The sequence below is a fragment of the Engystomops pustulosus genome, chromosome 10 (genome assembly GCF_040894005.1).
Source record: "Engystomops pustulosus chromosome 10, aEngPut4.maternal, whole genome shotgun sequence".
Taxonomy (NCBI): Eukaryota; Metazoa; Chordata; class Amphibia; order Anura; family Leptodactylidae; genus Engystomops; species Engystomops pustulosus.
Genome location: NC_092420.1, coordinates 67,213,592 through 67,233,815, shown reverse-complemented (window position 1 = coordinate 67,233,815; position 20,224 = coordinate 67,213,592). Strand labels below are relative to the sequence as shown.

At 42.0% G+C, this 20,224-nt stretch overlaps 1 protein-coding gene across 5 annotated transcripts in view; it reads right to left on the bottom strand.

Moving 5' to 3' along the window:
• The window catches only part of FNBP1L (formin binding protein 1 like), an 84,706-nt gene that overhangs the window by 9,868 nt on the left and 54,614 nt on the right, over window positions 1-20,224 (bottom strand). For 2 of the 5 annotated variants that reach the window (XM_072129090.1, XM_072129091.1), the window contains exons 3-10: window positions 14,070-14,123; window positions 13,321-13,468; window positions 13,061-13,123; window positions 12,724-12,828; window positions 10,898-11,026; window positions 8,712-8,858; window positions 7,454-7,657; window positions 4,813-4,947 (exon numbers count right to left, since the gene is read on the bottom strand). In XM_072129090.1, the coding sequence (XP_071985191.1) occupies window positions 4,813-4,947; window positions 7,454-7,657; window positions 8,712-8,858; window positions 10,898-11,026; window positions 12,724-12,828; window positions 13,061-13,123; window positions 13,321-13,468; window positions 14,070-14,123 (985 nt within the window). Of the gene's footprint in view, window positions 1-1,962; window positions 2,017-4,812; window positions 4,948-7,453; window positions 7,658-8,711; window positions 8,859-10,897; window positions 11,027-12,723; window positions 12,829-13,060; window positions 13,124-13,320; window positions 13,469-14,069; window positions 14,124-20,224 lie in introns of all 5 variants that reach the window. The other 3 variants (XM_072129092.1, XM_072129093.1, XM_072129094.1) reach the window with 3 other exon arrangements.

Sequence of the window (20,224 nt, the reverse complement as noted above, 5' to 3'; positions counted from 1 at the left end):
TATCCCAACATATTGTATTGTATTGAACCAAAAACATTTAACTGGATGGACCAAGTCTCTTGTTTTTGCATTGCACATAAAAGTGCAATAATGTTCCTCAAGTACAGCCCGTCTGCTGTGACAGGACGCCATCTCACTAGATTCCACCCTGTGTGTTTGGTAATCAATCCCAAGATGCTTCAGCACAGCACCAAATGGACGCCAGACATAATTCCTGCTGGGAGGACAGTGTCATCTTTTATAAAATATGCCCCATAAACAATAAGTACACAGTCAGGAAGCTGAGCGGTCATCTCAGTCATTATAACTGTGTGACAGGAGAGCAATAGCTGTGATGCCCTCCCAGCAAGAGCCCGCTGCTCCAGATGGTGAGACAAGAGAATGGGATGTAATCTGCACTTGTGGCACAGTGAGATCTCACAGCAGAACGAAAGAGAAAGGTACATGTCATTTGTAGACAGAAACCGAATATGGTGATATTTTCTGGATTTCATCTTTCTTATCACCCATTTACACTTTCTAAATTGATGAAATTAGCTCAAAAAGCCCATGCTACAGACAAGGGCCACAATAACCAGTTCTGGTTTTCACTGAAAAGGCTCAACAAGCCTATTGTGAGGAATACCTGATCTCCCATAATGCAGTGGTGGAGTGCGATTCCTATATAACATGATTTGCGATTGGCATTTCTCCGAAAGCCACTCACAAAAAGAGAAAGCTACTATACAGACAAGGTGTCACCAAAATAAACTGGGAGATTTGAGCTTTGCCTGAAGAATTGTGAATGCAGCGGTCACACAATGTCAGCACACAGAGACGGAGATGAGTAAAACAATACACTTATATAACCTATGTGTATGTCTATACATCATACATATATGTGCAGCAAACTAATCATTTGTTGCAGCATAATATCGAATCACTAAAGCCATTAAAAGGTGGACTAAAAAAAATTCCAGTCAGTTCTTTAACTTGTTAAAAGTCAAGTTTTAGTTTCCTGATGGATAGGAATACATAAAAGGGCTAAATGTACAGAAAACAAATCTACAAAATCAGTCCTGAATTCAACATTATTGGGGGTCCAATGCCAAGCACCCTAATAGATCATCTGTTACCAGAAAGTTGATAAACGGAGAATGAGTTGCTAATGGGAGATAAGCTGCAGTTACTCGGATTAACCACTACAAAGATAATGGAGCCGTTGCTTCCTGTTAAATTTGTCAATCAGCAGCTGATCTGTGGGGTTGTCGGTGTTGGACATATCTTAGGATAGATCCTCATTATTCTTAACACTGGAAAGTCTCTGGGAAGGCTTCAGTGGTTTGTTCCAAAATTTTCCCTTTTTCATTTCATAGGCTATAAAAGTATTCCATGCAGAGATGGAAGCCACCAAGTCACATGGTGATGTAATGCTGTATGCAGCATGTTATAGAGCATGGAGAGCTGAGCAGATCGTACATAGTCTCTTTACTGCAGGCAGCATGTTATAGTGCATGAGGAGCTGAGTGTCCAGTGGGCAGTCTTGCCTTTGTTGTATGACCATCAGTCTCAATGTTTGAGCACCCAGGGATTTTATATACAGGATACAGAAGTTATACTGAATGTTTCCCTGGAAAACTACACTGGTTTACTTATACATGTTACCGGTACATGTTCCACTCTTCCTGCTCTATAGCATGCTCCACACAACAGGTTCTCTTGAAACAAGCCTTATAAGACATACTTCTACAATGATAAGCCACAAAGAGGACGCAAACTGAGTAAATGGTACTATTGACTCATTATACAATTGCAAATGTCTAAAAAGCGAGCAGGATTCACACAAATGGGCAGCACTGACATAACAGAGGTGCGTTATTCAGACCCTCCAGATCTAGTCTAGAGTACTTTAACTCATGAACACTTGGGAGCCGCACAAGTCATAGAAGGAAAACAGACAAAGTATCAAGCAGTGACACTCACATGAGCAGGATGGGACACAGACCAGCACACTTTGCTTACCATCCTCAGTGACCACTGAACCGTTCCCCAGCAGCGGAAAGAAATTGCAAGTTACTGAAAGATATTGGAACACAAGTCTACACTATTGTGGAAAAAAAAGTGAATTATATTGCTAGATACCTCCTGAACATAGGAATACCAGTCTTTGGGGAAGAAAGAGAAAGGGGAAACCTCTGAAAAGGAAACATGTACTGGGAATCCAATGTAGACAAGGTCAATGTTGTAGAGCATTGCTGGACTGAAGCGAACAAGGGACATGGGGGAGAAAAGCAACCAGTGTCACATTGGAGGTCGGAGCCAATGCTGTGCTCCAAGAGAGACTACTGAGCAATGGGGGCTGCGATGTGCCACCAAGGTGCCGGGTAATTGCTTCTAACTGCTCTATCTAGGAATTTGTTTCTTAAAGCTTATTTAATTAAAAGGTAAAATGGATGACAAAGTAAAACCGGATAATATACAAAGAGTATTCCTGATTTTGACAGCAAAGTCCCAGGGACTTCATTAAACAATGGGGCAGATTTACTTACCCGGTCCATTCGCGATCCAGCGGCGCGTTCTCTGCGGTGGATTCGGGTCTGGCCGGGCTTCACTAAGGTAGTTCCTTCGACGTCCATCAGGTGGCGCTGCTGTGCTGGAGTTCCCCGAGGCCTGCCGAAATGCACTCAAGTTCACCGGCCTATACCTGGTGAAGGTAAGCGCGAGTCTCGCGACACTTTTTTTTAAAAAATGCGCCGGTTTTGCCGAATCAGTCGGGTTTTTGTTAGGCCACGCCCTCCCCATTTCCGTCGTGTGCATGCCAGTGCCGATGCGCCACAATCCGATTGTGTGCGCCAAAATCCCCGGGGAAATCGGCGCAAATCGGAAATATTCTGGTAACACGTCGGGAAACCGCGAATCGGGCCCTTAGTAAATGACCCCCAATATCTGAGACATTATCAGAAAGGACTTAAAGGGAACCATGCATCAGCAATTCACCTAATAAACCACTACCAGAATATTGTCAGGCAGCGTAACACCATCTAGTTTCTGTTTCTTCCAGAAAATTGACTTTGAAGTGAGCTGTAAATTGGTCGTATAAAGTCAAGGTGGAGGAGTTCTAACTGCTACTCCTCATAGAAATCATAAAAAGATCTGGTTAGGGATGTCTCTTGATGCAGGACCATCAATTACAGTGAAGAGGACTTTCTAATGAAGAGAGAGCTTGACTTCAGTGTTAAAATCTCTGCCTCGTGGACTTTATACAAACAATTTACATCTCACTTCAAAGTTGATTTTCTGGATGATGCCATCACGCTGGGCCATGGAAGAAACATGATCTGGAAGGTGTTTGGCTGCTCGCTCAACATGCTGGTATTGGTTTATTAGCTCATCTTATGCCGACAGGTTCCCTTTAAAGGAAATCTACCATAAAAATAAAATAAACAAAGGACATTACTCATAGATAAAAGCTCTGGGAGTAAAGTAATCTTCTTATATTTGTTATCCGTGGCCTGCTTCCTTCTAAAATAGACTTTAAATTATGCTAATGAGCCACCCAAAGGGATCTGGGGGTGTTACCAGAGACCCTCCCTGCTGCAGTTTCATGAGGTGTAACACTTTCGTCCCCTTCCGCTGCTCCATGGCACAAATATAATAATTAGATTACCACATTCATGGTAGATATATGAGCAAGTTCCCATATTGGGTATATTTCCCTGATATCCTGATGCTGGCCAACAAAATTTTAGCAAAAATTCTCGTAATGGGAGAATAATGGAAAGATGCCATGTTGGTGTATAGGAGCGAAAATAAAAGTCATGTGGGGACCATCACTGGGGTGGATAACAATATGACAAGTAATAAGAAGAGGGAACATGCCGAGAACTAGGAAAGAAAAGGCGACCAATTTAGGGACCAGCAATGATGGGGCAGTCTTCAATAAGGAAATGATAAAACAGTAAGGATGATTTTGATAGGCACTTTATCCTGCATTTCAGGAAGACAATACCTAGAGACAGTGTTACATTATTATGTCTGTACAAAAAGGAGCTTCACTGTGTATATACACATCTTATACAATGGGTGTGAATACAGGTGACAATAAGACGGGGACATCTTTCAACTTCTGTTCTATTCCATAATGAAAATTTTCCACCAATTGACATTTAGGGAAAATACTGCAAATCTGAAATCTAGTGATACACTGCTAAGAGAGGAGGACTGAAGATCTTGTGTAGAAGATGTGAGGATAGGACAGGGACAGATACACTCTAAGACATAAGAGAGGACTTATTGGCCATTGAAGATCAGTATGACATCTATGGAGTAAAACATTTTGTGAACGTACATTATTTACACTCACTGCAAACCACACGGCATCTCACCCCAATACATGGCAATCCATGCGAGTCAAAGCTTAGGACCATGACCTATACCATCCATAGGTAACAGAAGGAAGGATGTATTACAGGAATCTCTTGTTCCAACACCCCAATACAATATATGTGTAAAATAAGAAGCTGGCAGCTAGAACTCATAGGAAACCTGGCTGAACAGATCGATATTGTACTACTATAAAATGACTATTATAATTTGGGTTAACATCAACTCCATTCAGATTTAATCAAATTGAGGAAAACCGAGCCACATGCAGCACTATAAAGAAAGGCAGCAGACAACAAGTCACTGGGATCCGCTGAATGTATACTGAAACAGTCCACACTGCAAACCACACCATATACACGTATACATGTGGCTGGGAATCCCTCCGTTCAGCCAGGTTATATAGCAATGTTATTACACTCCTCACACAGCAAACTCTGTAAAACTTACCGCTCTTCTTAGGCCTCTTAAAGAAGCCCCTCTCTGCTTGCCCAATACCTCACTGACTGAGTCCCTGTCTGACATATTGTAATAAGGACGAGTGCAGCCATATACTCCTCCAGGTGAGCATGGAGGGGAACTAGTCTGATATCAGGGTACAAAAGAGAATGAATCAGCCAAAACTTTTGGTGAGTGTATTGATCAGGAGTACGAAACCTCAATGTTTAAAGGAAATCTACCATCAAAATCCATCAATAACCCAGAGACATTTACTCATAGATCCAGACACCGCGACCGTGGTAATAGCCTTGTATTTGTTATCCATGGCCTCCTAATATCAACGTTTAAAATTATGCTAATGAGTCTGAATGACTCTGGGGTGTGTTTCCAGAGCCCCTCAGTACTGGCTTGTACAATAAGTAGAACAGGTCTGCTGCTGATATATCATACAGTCAGAGGGAGAAGGGAGAGGGCAGGGGGTTGGGCGAGACATGTTCTGACTGTGAATCTGCAGCGCATTGGGGCTTTGGCAACTCTCCCAGAGCCCTTCTGGCTCATTATCATAATTTTAGAAGTTGGTTTTAGAAGGAAAGAGTCCATGGATAACAAGTATAAGCCACGGTGCCTGTATCTATGAGTAAGTGTCCCAGGAGTATTGTGCTCTATTCTGATGGAAGATTTCCTTCAATAAAGATCTCCTAAGTGAACCCAATGTTCAGGTCTACATAGAATCATTCGTGATGGGTTTTTATTGTCAGAACTAAGGCAAAGTCAGTAGTTATTCGACTTTACACTCATGATAAAAGCTTTTTAAATAATCCTCAAACTGAAGTATAGAAGACAAGTCTGTCCCCTAAAGGATAACTTTTCTGGGAAAGCTTTTTACCACATTTATGTGCCCCACGTAGATCGCTTCCTTCCAAGTGAAGCATTCGTATACATAAGATCTATACAGTCTCTCCCATTACGTGTATGTTTTATCCTCACTACTACTATACTAATAAATGCATCTGCACACAGGGGTATTCACATACAACTCATTTAACAGGTCGGGGATGTAGTAGATATCAGTAAGTTGTACTTTCCACTTATTGAAGTCCCATTTAAGCAACCACCTTAAAGTTTCCCTCATCCTCCAAGGGTCCATTGTGAAAAACTGCTACATGATACCATGCACCGTAAAAAAAATATGCAACGCTCAGCATTTCACAGATCTCAGCTTGTTTCCTAAAATACAACAGTCTGCGGTCAGAGTTCAGTTCTGTTTTCGCCTTAAATATGACCTTACTTCCCAAATTATGACTAACTTTGATAACTGCATGACATTCACTTTTCATTCTCTACTTAGTAAAAACAAATGGCAGAACAAAGACGGGTCAGCGCTTTGCCCTCACTTCCTTAAATGTCACAAGACAAACCTAGGAACAAAACACTAACTTTAAAGAAAACCGTGTCATCTAAGATGCGTTTTAGTAAATACTGGGAATTCTAGTAAAATAATAATTCTTGCTGCATTATCAGTTCCAAAACATCTATGCTCCTAAAGTTTTATTTTATGGAGTATTACGAGAATCCCTGGAGATCTGTGTAACCTTTGTGTGTGGTGTTAGTAGCAGCAGGACTGTGGAAAAAATGAATTCATATTCCAGGATGGATTCCAAACATTTTTTAATTTAGGTGGTGAGAGTGAAATATCCTCCTCAGTAGGTTGTTCCTTCTATAGAGACATGCAGGGAACCAGCTGCCTGGATCAAAAGTAACTAATATATTATTCACACCAGCCACCACTACACAACTGTTCCTGATCAATGAGAATCTAGTGAATTGGTGTGAAAATGCATCTCACGCGCTGTATAATCCTTTTCCGGCAGATGGCTGATCATCACATCTCTTACCATGTGATTAATAAGCCAAGTTATTGTTCTAGCGCAAACATTCTAAAGCCCTTACATCATGCAGGAAATTAGTGATTTTTGGCTAATTTATATACAATAAGACATATATACGTACTAGAAGAACCGAAATTAAAGCACCATGGTATATAAGCACGTGCTTTATGGCTTGGATGAATCCCTTGATTTCAGACATTGTCTGTTCCTCAATGATAACTGTAACCCCTTGCACAATGCCAGCTATATAATATTTTCTTTGTGGGTCGTTATCACGTGATTTTACTGCAGGCTGCAAAACGAGACCCTTCCATGGGTAAAGTTGTGGTGTAAGCCTGTATAGCCACTAGGTGTCAGTACATGTGACAATTGTAATATTTAAGAGTGTGTGGGGAAGGGGAGGGTCTTCATTCTCTACACACACAAAAAAAAAAAAAAAAAAAGATTCAAAATGCAAGTATCTCCTAACATCTCTTTAAGCAGTTTTACTACATTTACCAAATCCTAAAGCATCATGAACATAAGAGGCCAAAAATTACAAACTACGAGGTTTCAGGTCACATCTGGACATCTCATAATCGACCTTCCTTTACACAAAATTTAACATAAAGTTTCATCAGTTGCATTATTACTTCCTTGAAAATTGCATGCGATAAGATGAAATTTAAGGGTAGCCTATACGCAGTGAAAACACATCATTTTAGGTCAAATAGAGGATGTCTATAGACGACAACCCAGACACACAAACCCTACAATCTCACCTTGGGTTTCTTTCCAAAAAGCCACAGCTTGCCCTTGGCTTTGCCCATCGTTATTTTGGGGTCGATTCTCGTTACTTCTGGTTTTGGGGTGCTTATTGTTCCGTCAGAAACTGTCCGGTAAATATGTTGACTATAGTCTTCAAATGGGTAATCTCCAGGGGGTTCAAAACCGGATTTAAAGCAATCCACAACTATTTGAGAGTCCTAAAAAGAAAGGACAACAAAAATAATGGGCTGGGCATCATGGCCGACACAAGTTGTAACGTATATAGATTATTACAGAGTGTGGTCATGAAATCCATCTGCAGAGGTCAAAGCAAATGTTTGAAAAGTATGTGGTATGCAATAACACCTAGTTTACCGGTTTGTGATTTTTAGTTTCATTTTGTCCATTTTATTTTGTAAATAAATATAGGGGCTTCATTTAACAGAATTTTAAGAGATGCTTTACAGCAGGTCACATACTGGACTATAGACGCAATAACCTAGAGCAGTGATGGCGAACCTTTTAGGAGCCTGAGTGCCCAAACTTCAACCAAAAGCCACTTATTAATCGCAAAATGCCAGCGCAGCAATTTCTCCTTGTTTTTTGACAACTTTCAATCGTTCAGCCTCCTAAGGACACCAACACAAGTGAAAGGAGGAGGGCAAATTCATCTATCATTGTAGGAAGATTCTGCAGTTCTGTCTGGTGAAATTCATGCTGGGTTAATGGCCCGAGCTTCCACACAGAGGGCTCCGAGTGCCACCTCTGGCACCATTGCCATAGGTTTGCCACCACTGACCTAGAGGTTCTACAGGAGGTCAATGTGCAAAGGGGGTGCATTATAAATGGTGAATCCTGTATTCGTTATATATAGACCAGTGGTTCCCAACCTTGTTTGAGGTACCGAACCCACCAGTTCCATATGCCAATACACCAAACCTCTGAGACCAACTCGCCGAACCCCTAGCATGATAGAACCCTGGTTAAGAACCACTGATATAGATGATAGTTCTCTTTGTCAAAAAAGAGGTGACTGCTGCAAAGTGAATAGAAAAGGGTACGTAATAGAAAGCGTCAGACTATTTTTAGGCTTGTAGATCAGTGCAATGTGAAGACTGCAGTTTTTAGTAATCATTAATTTATTTTAATTAAATGACACCAACAGTGGTCATTTCTTGCCAACACATTCCCTTTAAGCCATGGGATACTTGGAGAGCAGCACTGAAGCCGGTTTTAAACAAAGACCATAAAAGATAAAGCTCTAGCACTCACTCTGCGTTCGTCCACAGACTTGGCTGCCTGCACCATTCCTTCTAAGCATTTGGAGATAATTGGGATAACTTTTCGCTCTGCATCAGCAAAACCTTTGTAACACTCGCTCAGCTTCACAGTCCTCCTCTCATCCATTTCCTGAAGGTGCTGTGAATAGGAAATAAAGGGTCAAGTCAAATATTAAAAAGGGCTACAAATCATGAGAAAAATATGATGTGCAATATAAAGAACAGTGTGCAGCAGAAAGGAGTTTCATGTTCAGTGCAGGATATATTTCCCACCATCAGGCCACCATTCACTCAAACTGTATGTATATAGAAGAGATTTTTATCTGCAGATTTGACTTATTTTTATAAAATGTGCTAAAGTTTTTGACAGCTAAATACATCAGGTCCTCCATTGACCTGCAGATAAATATCTTATGTGTATGGCATAAGGTCCATGGCCTTGATTCTTACATCTCAATGGACGCCGCCTCAATGGATGCAATACACGGTTCAAAATATACTTTTCCTAGAAGGTCAGGTAACCAGTTATCACACCACATTTGATTGACAGTAGAGCAAAGTAGTAATGACAATGTGAAAAGAGGAATGAAATGGTTATACGGGCAGATTAACTTGCACTTCCCTAAAAATAAAGAGCTTTTTTATTTTTGTGTAATGCAGATGTGTGTTGTTAAATTGCGAGGCGTCTAAATTCCACTGGGGCCTGGGCAAAATTTATACTGATGCCCACCAAACATTATAGCCCAAAAACAAGAGTGCCGAGAATATCTGGACTATATGCACCTGTGACTTAGAAAGCAAACATTACAGAAAAATGGGGGGGGCCTGTACAACTACCACGAATACTACCCCTGCCCTCCATCAGTCTCTGCATTTCCTTCAGCATAAATACAGGATACAATGAGTGCAGTATATTTATCAGACTTCCTTCTAATCCTCACAGTAATGCTAGTTAGTATCTATGGAAATGTCTGGGAAAAGCCATGACTTCACATTTAACAGTTCTCTAGAAAAATATATTTCTTTCTACAAATATACACCAAATAATCTACAAGATGAAGATATTTGTGGTCTATTCTTAGATAGTGGTTGGTGACTGGTTCATTCTGTACAAATTATTCAATTATTTTAGCCCTTTTAAAGAATGGTTGGATAGATGTAAAAGCACCATCACCTCATGGGTCCTCCCATCATCCTTTGTCAGAGTTATTAGGCAATTTAACCATATACATCTATTAATAGTTTCTCTGCTTTCTTGATATGTAAAGTGAAGCCTCCTGTGTTTTAACCTCATCAGCCAGAGATTCCTGCCCATAAAATGGGCGCAGGTGGAGGGTCATGAGCTGCTCCTCTGTAATCACCCCTAGCAATGTATGAAGTAATTGACAATGGGGCGGCACAATTCTTTCCCATGTCAAAGGGTCGTGTACTTAGACAGTCTGGGACTGTCAGCTCTGGATGGACAGTGGCAGACAGACACATCCCTGTGTGGTAACACCCAGCTGTCAAATAAGGAGTAACAGTTTTTAGGAGTAACAGCAGAGGATTCTAAAACAGTTGGCCTAGAATTAGGATGTTGCAGTGACTTCATGTCTCAAGAGCCAATGGGTCCCCTTTATTTTTGCTATACCAAGATAATCAAATGAGTGCAACTTGTAAATTTGATTTAAATTCTTGTTGTTTTCTTTCTAAGATGAAATAACTCCTGCTGTTTGGTGATAAAAGTCAGAGGGCAGGGTATAATAATAGCGCCCTTTGTTTCAGCACAAGCGCGGATAAATAGTGACTTGGCCGCAGTTAACAGGTATCCACAGTAGTATAAACAGGAAACCTATAAGGAAAGTCATTGTTCAAAACATCTTCTAATGACCGGCAACAGACACATAAGAAAGGAAACACAGGACCTCCCTCAAATCTCTGGCCAGGACGATCCAGTACATTCCATATTTCACTGGAAAAACCCCAAATTGAACATTTCCCTGTTTATCCTCCATTATTGTAATACCACGTGTATATTTCTGTTCCTGTATAATCGGGGACACACCTTAAGCCTCACTCAATACTTTCTTTTATCTCAAGAAGTAAACAGAGTTTAGTAAATATTTAATAGACAAACAAAGGTGCAAATAGAATATTTAGAGAACGTGTGGATGACAGCGCAAACAGGCGCTGCTTTACCTTGTAAACTTGAGGGATAACAATGTAGAAATGTTTGTGTTGTTCTGCGTTGTAGTTCTGTAGTTGCGCTGCGTATTCGTTTTTGCTTTCGTCCGCCATGTGTGTGCGCAGGTTCAGCTGCTGTTTTGCCTGGAAATAAGAACAGATAGATACAATGTCATTTCCATAAACAGTAAATTAACCTGGACTCATTACCCAAATACAATGCCATGGTTAATGGCTGCATATTGTCGGAACATCAATGTCTATCAATGATATGTCCATCATATTTAACTAAATGGCGCAAAAAGTAAAAGGGACGAAATTGCCCCTTCAGGTACAGTATGAAATATCCTTTCTAGAATCTCCCCTTTTATGAGAAATCTCATCAGTTTACCTATAATTAAAAAAAAATCTGCTACAGGCAAATTAAGTCATATTTTTCCTGAGATCAGTCACTTTTAGAGGTTAGAGAGAGGAGAATATATTCAGAAACCCCTATCTTCAGTTCTATAGCACCAAGAAACAAGCTTATGGTGTCATATTAAAGATAAGTCTCAACTTTCATACACCTGTGGTTGTGTCATCTAATGAGCCAAAGATATGCACAGTTAAAGACATGTGGGGAATTGATGCTACCCCTCCAGCCTCGAAAAGTGACTCACCTCATGCAATAAGCGAACAGGTGAAATGTCAATTAAAAATCCTAGAAAGGGCCTTTCATACCCTACTTGAGGGGGGTGTTTAATGGTGTAAAATCTGGTCCCCTTAAAGCTTTCTCGTGAGATCACAACGGACTCCTAGTTAGGCTTCTGTTCTATTCACCAGGGCATCCTCTATCCCACAAATAAAGGCAACATATAATGAAACCATCAATCACTGCTAATTTGTGATGGTTTTTAGATACACATTTGAGGCTTTCCAATATACATACAGTGAAATACACATTTTATCCATGCACACATCTGAAAACTGCACTAAAAGTTTGCGGTCAGCAGAGATTCTTCCCAAACAATAACCCTCCCTGCAGACATAGGTACTGCTTTATCAGCGTTTTACAAGGAACCTACAAAACAGTAATAAATCCCAGCTTCTCAACCCCCATGGCTACGAAAAACACACCTATTCCCACTGAAAACTGAACTTTCATATTTTGAGTGAAGCTAAAATTTAAAATTATATTAAAGGAACTGCTGAAACCTCTAATCCCCTTTATAGCAGATACCTGCCCCAGAGATCAGTCGGCTCTATTAACCCTTCCATTCCTTCCCGTTACAGTCAGAGAATGACTGAAGCTGCAGCAGGCTAGTTGTGCTACCATGGACAGAGACCTTGAAGAATTGCACTATCCAGCTTTCCACAGCACAGAACAAAACATAGTGATATCAGAAGGAATATTGTGCTAAATATACTAGAGGTTCATCTGAGTTGCAAGACAAAAAGTCTTGGTCGAGATTAAAGGGGTTTTCCCATGAACAAAAGTTAAGCCCTATCCAGGGCATAGGGCCTAACTTGCTGATCAGTGGGGGTCTCAGTTGATCAGTGGGGGTCTCCGCTGGACCCCTCGTCACTCCGTCAGAGTAATGGAGCAGACGGTCGGCAATTTCCATCAGCTCCATAGAGAGTAATGGAGCAGAATGATCATGTGCGGCCATCTGCTCCATTAAATTGGATGGAGCGACGAGGTGTCTGACGGAGGTACGTGTGACCCCTCGTTTTTGTGATCTGTGGGGGTCTCAGCATGGAGACCCCCCAATCAGGAAGTTATAGGGCCTAACTTTTATTCATGGGAAAACCCCTTTAAAAAGGGGGAAATTTACCCGTTCCCTTCAATAAGAAATATTTACCTTTTCCACATCAGATTTGGTGGCATTGGCGTCATTATCCAGTCTTTCGTACGTCTGCTGCGCCTTCTCTGCTTCTCGGCATTCCCTCTCAAACTTCTTTTTACTCTGTAGATAATAGATGATTTTCAATTTACAAAAAAAATGACAAAAAAAAAAATTGCATAAAAATATTAGGGTTAGCGTTAAATCTAAAACAAATCTGCCAAGTCTAAATACGGCTTGACAGGTGCAGAACAATATTCACATTTCTACTGTAATGAACCATGACCGTAACACAACCAGGACAAGCTGTAGTTCCTGGTGATATCCACGGATAAGCTATGCGGCTATTACTTACACTGTCCATTTGTTTCATGCACATTTCGAGGTACTGCTGTGCTCTCCGCCCCTCCTGCAGATGCTGTAAAATATATTCCACATTGTCAATTGCTGGGAATTATTCTATAGGGCATTGAAAATCTTGTACAACTCTTCATCCTCTTACAATGAATGTCCAATGTGTACAGCCAGCTTCATTATCGGATTTATACTAAACTATTTTACAGCAGGCTTCAGAAAATATAAAAAACAGATGAATTGTTATAATAATAGAAATACCGATTTTCTCTCAGCTTTCAGCTCGTAGGAATACTTCATTATTTCTGCATACACTCTGTGTCCAATCTCCTCAGCCACAACTTCCCGCTGTCCGGCGTAGTCATTCAGCTCATTCAGTATATTATAAAATGCTATACAAGATGTAAACCTGACCGGGAGGAAGGGAAAGAAAAATCACACATTAGATATCCCATTGTTAGACAGCCCATTAGTGTCTCGTTGTCTCTGTGCACATACTGTGTCCTAGTTACTTGCAAAGTTCTCTCAACCATCAATTACAACTCACTTGTCATAGACAGTGATATCTTATCCAGCACATTGGGGCAGATTTATCACTAGGCAGCATCTTACGCCAGCTTCTACAGTGTCTTTTGTACATCAGATATTTCATGGTGGCTTAATCGATAAGTGTGGCACATGAAGTGTTAAGTGGACATGAGACATTTTAGTTAAAAAGTCTCACCTAAGTGACAAATTTGGTGCAGACTGGCAGAAATGAAGGGGTAGATTTATCAGAGCAAAACTCTATTTTCTCGAGGTAACCAATCAGAGCAGTTTTAAAAATTAAAGCTGAGCTCTGATTGATCGCAAAACTGTTATAGTTGCTCGTGGCAGGCAGACTCTTAAAGAAGATTTTTTTTCTCTCAGAAAAGACAGAAAACTAAAGTAACTGCAATGATAAATCCCACAATATGTTGATTGTACTTGAACTTCTAATACAAGGCGAAAACAACAATGCAGTCACATACCTGGGCTCTTCTTCTTTAGAAGAACGTTTCGGACAAAACTTCTTCACCAAGTTCCTAAAATAAAAAAAATAATTATTGTGTGTGAAAAATGAGAAGCCTGGTAAAACAAATTCAACAAACAGCCACATTGATAAATGCATATAAAAAGCTTCACTGGACACTCAAAATTACAGATTGTCAGGAGATACCAACAGCACCCTTAGGAGATACAGTGAGAGTCCCGATTACCCCTCCCACACACAGTGATTGACAGTGAGAGTCCCGATTACCCCTCCCACACACAGTGATTGACAGTGAGAGTCCCGATTACCCCTCCCACACACAGTGATTGACAGTGAGAGTCCCGATTACCCCTCCCACACACAGTGATTGACAGTGAGAGTCCCGATTACCCCTCCCACACACAGTGATTGACAGTGAGAGTCCCGATTACCCCTCCCACACACAGTGATTGACAGTGAGAGTCCCGATTACCCCTCCCACACACAGTGATTGACAGTGAGAGTCCCGATTACCCCTCCCACACACAGTGATTGACAGTGAGAGTCCCGATTACCCCTCCCACACACAGTGATTGACAGTGAGAGTCCCGATTACCCCTCCCACACACAGTGATTGACAGTGAGAGTCCCGATTACCCCTCCCACACACAGTGATTGACAGTGAGAGTCCCGATTACCCCTCCCACACACAGTGATTGACAGTGAGAGTCCCGATTACCCCTCCCACACACAGTGATTGACAGTGAGAGTCCCGATTACCCCTCCCACACACAGTGATTGACAGTGAGAGTCCCGATTACCCCTCCCACACACAGTGATTGACAGTGAGAGTCCCGATTACCCCTCCCACACACAGTGATTGACAGTGAGAGTCCCGATTACCCCTCCCACACACAGTGATTGACAGCGAGAGTCCCGATTACCCCTCCCACACACAGTGATTGACAGTGAGAGTCCCGATTACCCCTCCCACACACAGTGATTGACAGTGAGAGTCCCGATTACCCCTCCCACACACAGTGATTGACAGTGAGAGTCCCGATTACCCCTCCCACACACAGTGATTGACAGTGAGAGTCCCGATTACCCCTCCCACACACAGTGATTGACAGTGAGAGTCCCGATTACCCCTCCCACACACAGTGATTGACAGTGAGAGTCCCGATTACCCCTCCCACACACAGTGATTGACAGTGAGAGTCCCGATTACCCCTCCCACACACAGTGATTGACAGTGAGAGTCCCGATTACCCCTCCCACACACAGTGATTGACAGTGAGAGTCCCGATTACCCCTCCCACACACAGTGATTGACAGTGAGAGTCCCGATTACCCCTCCCACACACAGTGATTGACAGTGAGAGTCCCGATTACCCCTCCCACACACAGTGATTGACAGTGAGAGTCCCGATTACCCCTCCCACACACAGTGATTGACAGTGAGAGTCCCGATTACCCCTCCCACACACAGTGATTGACAGTGAGAGTCCCGATTACCCCTCCCACACACAGTGATTGTCAGTGAGAGTCGCGATTACCCCTCCCACACACAGTGATTGTCAGTGAGAGTCCCGATTACCCCTCCCACACACAGTGATTGTCAGTGAGAGTCCCGATTACCCCTCTCACACAGTGATAGGGCCAAGTGTGCATGAAGCCTGCAGAGGAGGAGCCCTTTGGTTATGATTTTGGGCAGTGGCAGCATGACTAAGTAGAGTGTAGGGCCTCCCACTGCTTGGATGCATTTACATATAAAGATCTCGATAAGAAACTTTCAGGCCAAAAGTTTTACATTTAAAACTGCTAAACTGGTGTAATAAGCTTGATCCTATAACCACTTTACAAGTCATTGAACAAGCATGGAATCATTCATGCCATTGTTTTAAGAAATCCTCTTCACCTAAGATGCCCAATCATGACTACCAGGTAGTGCACCCCGGGCATATATTAAGTATATTAAGCCCTAGTAACCATTTGCCTGCGCTTTATTACCGGCGATGCATGAGCCCCTCATAGCGAACAGAAATGAGGCAAAACCTACATTAAATGATGCAAACATTGAGGATGATCCCAATTATAACCTGCAAATCTCCAATACATCGGCGAGTCAAGTTTTGCTGTTTTTCCGTCCATGCAAATTCTCAGCATATCTCATTATTATTCATTAGGTGAAATACATAACAATGTGGTATCCTAGCAACTGAGAAACTGCTCTTTGAACGAGGGTCCTTCTGGCATTTACAGATAGCAGGAAGGAAACTGTTTTCCCGAGAATGCAAATAAGAGGTGATAACTCGTGGAGGCTGTGAACTCTGGAACAAGAAACTGGCTCCATAAGTAATGCCCCAGGCTCCCGGGGCAGTCACAGTAACAAATGTCCAATTATACCAGCACCCAACACGGCCTGGATTATACGCTCACAAGACTCAGTCACATGGCACAAGCTGATGCTACAGACTCTTCTTTCCAACTAATTCAAAAGTAAAAGAAACAGCAGCATATAAAAGTGCAATATACTGCGTGTTATCCCCCTTAACATCAGTGGGAGACACCGTGCATGCACAGCCAACGCTGCTTCCAAATGTGGCTCTCAGTATTGTGTCCGCGGTATCAGACACTTATCACCCAAGTTGTTATTTTTGTGCACCCATCACCACATTCTGTAAAGAAACTAAGTTTACTTTGCTCTGGTTCCAACATCATTCCGTTACTTCTAGTTTTCCGCCCCTGCTCTCAGCCGGGACCCGTGTCCTGCCCGTTTGAACCAATAACTGGCCTTCTAGGACCACTGGACAGTGATCCTTCTGTTCAAGGGACATCATGTAATGTCTAGAGGACCTGTGACCCCCAAAACTTCTGGCTGGCTTCAAGGCCAGGAACAGGAACTGAGAGCAGCTTAAGGAAATCTACCATCAAAATCCATCCATACTTATTAATCATAGATCCAGGCACTATAACTGTGGTAATCTTCTTACATTTGTTATCCATGGCCTCAATTTTTTTTAAGTATGCTAATGTGCCATGAGAGCTCTGTGGGATGTTACCAGAGACCCTCTATGTTGCATATTCATAGGCTGTTACACTGTGCAGGAGCACTTCCTCCCTCTGTGTGACAAAACTTCCTCTATTAAAGTGGGATTACAGCAGACTGAGAACAAGGGAACAGCATCCGTATGCCATGAGGCGGTAGCCCAGATGGATGAGAGGTGCCTCTCTCCTGCAATGTAGACAGCTATGCAGACCCCTCCTGTACACGTGCAACTCAGTTTTCAATACGTAGAAGACACTCACAACTAGATTTCTTTATTGTCTGCTTATCTATCTCATGAGAAAAAAGATAAGGCATGCCGAGACCACACATGCCCGATCCTTTTTTTCTTCCATCTGCAGGACACCCCCATCTACATACAGTCTCAGCTGATCCATTCATAACTTCCAGGTTTGGAAGAGAGCAGTCTAATGTGGACCTCAAGGTCCTCGCTCTATGTCTCCAGCTCCTCCAAGGAAATGTATTCTTGCCTCATCTGTACCTTCTAGTATTCGTGTCATGTCCACGGCTGTCAAAAGGGAGAATGTTGCTTTACCAGGTCAGCAAAACATACAAGAATCACTTCTTCATTGCTTATACAAGGTGGAGAGTGGTTTGTGGAGAGTGATCTTAGCTAAACCTGTTCTCCAGAGACCTGAGCATGTGGTAACATCACAAGTAACTTAAGATACACAGATAGCAGGTAGTTCCTTAAAAAGTCACAAAAATGTAACCTTGCTCTTTCGGTTCATGTCTGGCTACATCTCAAGCTAGAAAATACATGGCTATTATTTCAAGGCATAAGTTTTAGAGTGTGGTTTTACTACTATGTATAGGAAATACAGAAATCATTTTTCCCCAACCCGTACGATGTATGTTACCAGGCACAGAGTGAATAAAGCGTCTGTAGACCTCACAGCTGAACCACCACATTAATACACTCGGCCATTGTAAACCTTAATATACTGCTTTATGATGTCTTGTAAAATGTGATGATTTATATGCACAGACTAAAACTAATTCAGCACTAATTTCTTAACAGCAGTATAAAATCCGTCACGTGGACTGCTCGTTACACAAGTCACATACTCAGATTATTAGAGGAGAGGACACGGTGAAGAATGTCACCTTGGCTCTCTGCATTTTTGAAGACTGTAATTCTTGGCGTCTACACTTTCCTGAACACATTTCCCTTTATAGGAAGAGCATAAGGTCTTCTGATGAAGTCCCACTCAGGAAGTGAAAGTCTTGTTTATCATGGACAACCAAAAAGTGTACAGGAAAAGCGCCATGCCTGCTCCCGGGAGATTTCATGTCTAAGTCAAGATACAAAACCAAGTATGGATTGACCGATGTGATGAGGAAAGTGGATGTAAAATGGTTAAAGGGAACCTGTCACCACAGACCTCATTTTCACGTGTAAAGACCGGTTACAGAAGCCCATTACAGCTTCAGTGCACATCTGCCTTTTTGCTTTCTCTAAGCATTTTCATTACAATATAGTTGTGTGCTATAACTTACATTGCACCCTCACAGAATCCTCTGTGTAGTCCCAGGGGTTGGGCTTTGGTTTGGATGCAATTCAAAATACAACATGTGACTTGTCTGTGCTGCAGACTCCTCAGCTCTCAGCCCCCACCTTTGTGATTCTGTACAGCTCTAGCTCTTCCTTCCTGCATCTTCACAGAGCTGACAGCCTGGTGATCTGACATCAGTGGGGGAGGGAGGAGCTGTACATGAGCAAAAAGGTGGGGGCTGAGAGCTGAGCAGCCTGCAGCACAGTCAAGTCATGTGTTTTTTGAAATGCATCCAATCCAAAGCCCTGGGACTACGCAGAGTATTCTGTCAGGGTGGAAGGAAAGTTATAACACACAATTATATTGTAATGCAAATGCTTAGAGAAAGAGAAGGCAGATTTGCACAGCAGCCTTAATGGGTTTAACCTGTCTGTAGTGAAAATTAGGTCCCTGGTGACAGGTTCCCTTTAATAAAAAATAAAAAAAATTTTTTTTTTTTTTAAATGTATAAAAATGTAGAAATCCCCTGCATTGTGCCAATATATACCCACCGTCCACACATTCAATGCCCTGTGTTTATCAATGCGTGTTTATATATAGCTAGGAGTGGATGCAAAAATAATTTTACATCTCTGCACTGTGTGAACTTTGCCCAAGGCCTTCCACCATTGTCTATAAGAATTTTCTAGGGCAGAAGCCGCTGAGCTGGGTTCATATATAACACGCCACCCACAGATGAGACCGCATGTTCTTACTGACAGCTTCTTTGTAGACCTGAAATGATGAATTATCACCATCTTGTTTTCTCCAGTTTTACTCATTAAAGAGCATCTGTTCCCAGATAGAAGATGATATGAATGAGCATTCAGACTCAGGTGTGAAAAGTCACAGAATAGACGTCTACACATAAGCATTTAAGGATGCAAAATAAATTGGTTTTCTATAATTCATCCCACCCATTCTATACAAGGCATCATTCACAGGTCAGAGGGACGAGTGTTTGTGGACTGGTTTCTTCAGTCCCACCACAGTGACGTCACAACTTGTACAGTCTGCTAATAGACTGCATGACGGACCCGCAGCAGATGTCCTGCTCAATGAGACGGCTAATATTTCCACAACTGAAAACTGGACATTGAACAAGAGAAACGCTATATACTGGGTTTCCAACATCTGTCCAGTCCCATCATCCCTACTCATCCTTCACCAAAATGAATTAAAAAGGTAGAGTGGCAACTGTTCAATTTGCAATTATCATCATGTTATGGAGCAGGAGGAGCTGAGCATATTGCACAGTGTCCTATCTGCAGGTATGATGTTATAGAGCAGGAGGAGCTGAGCATATTGCACAATGTCCTATCTGCAGGTATGATGTTATAGAGCAGGAGGAGCTGAGCAGACCATACAGTGTCCTATCTGCAGGAATCATGTTAAAAAGCAGCAGTATCTGAGCAGACTGTACAGTGTCCTCTCTGCAGGCATCATGTTATAGAGCAGCAGGAGCTGAAGAGACTGTACAGTGTCCCATCTGCAAGTATGATGTTACAGAACAGGAGTAGATGAGCAGACAGTACATAGTGCCCTATCTGCAGGCATCATGTCATAGAG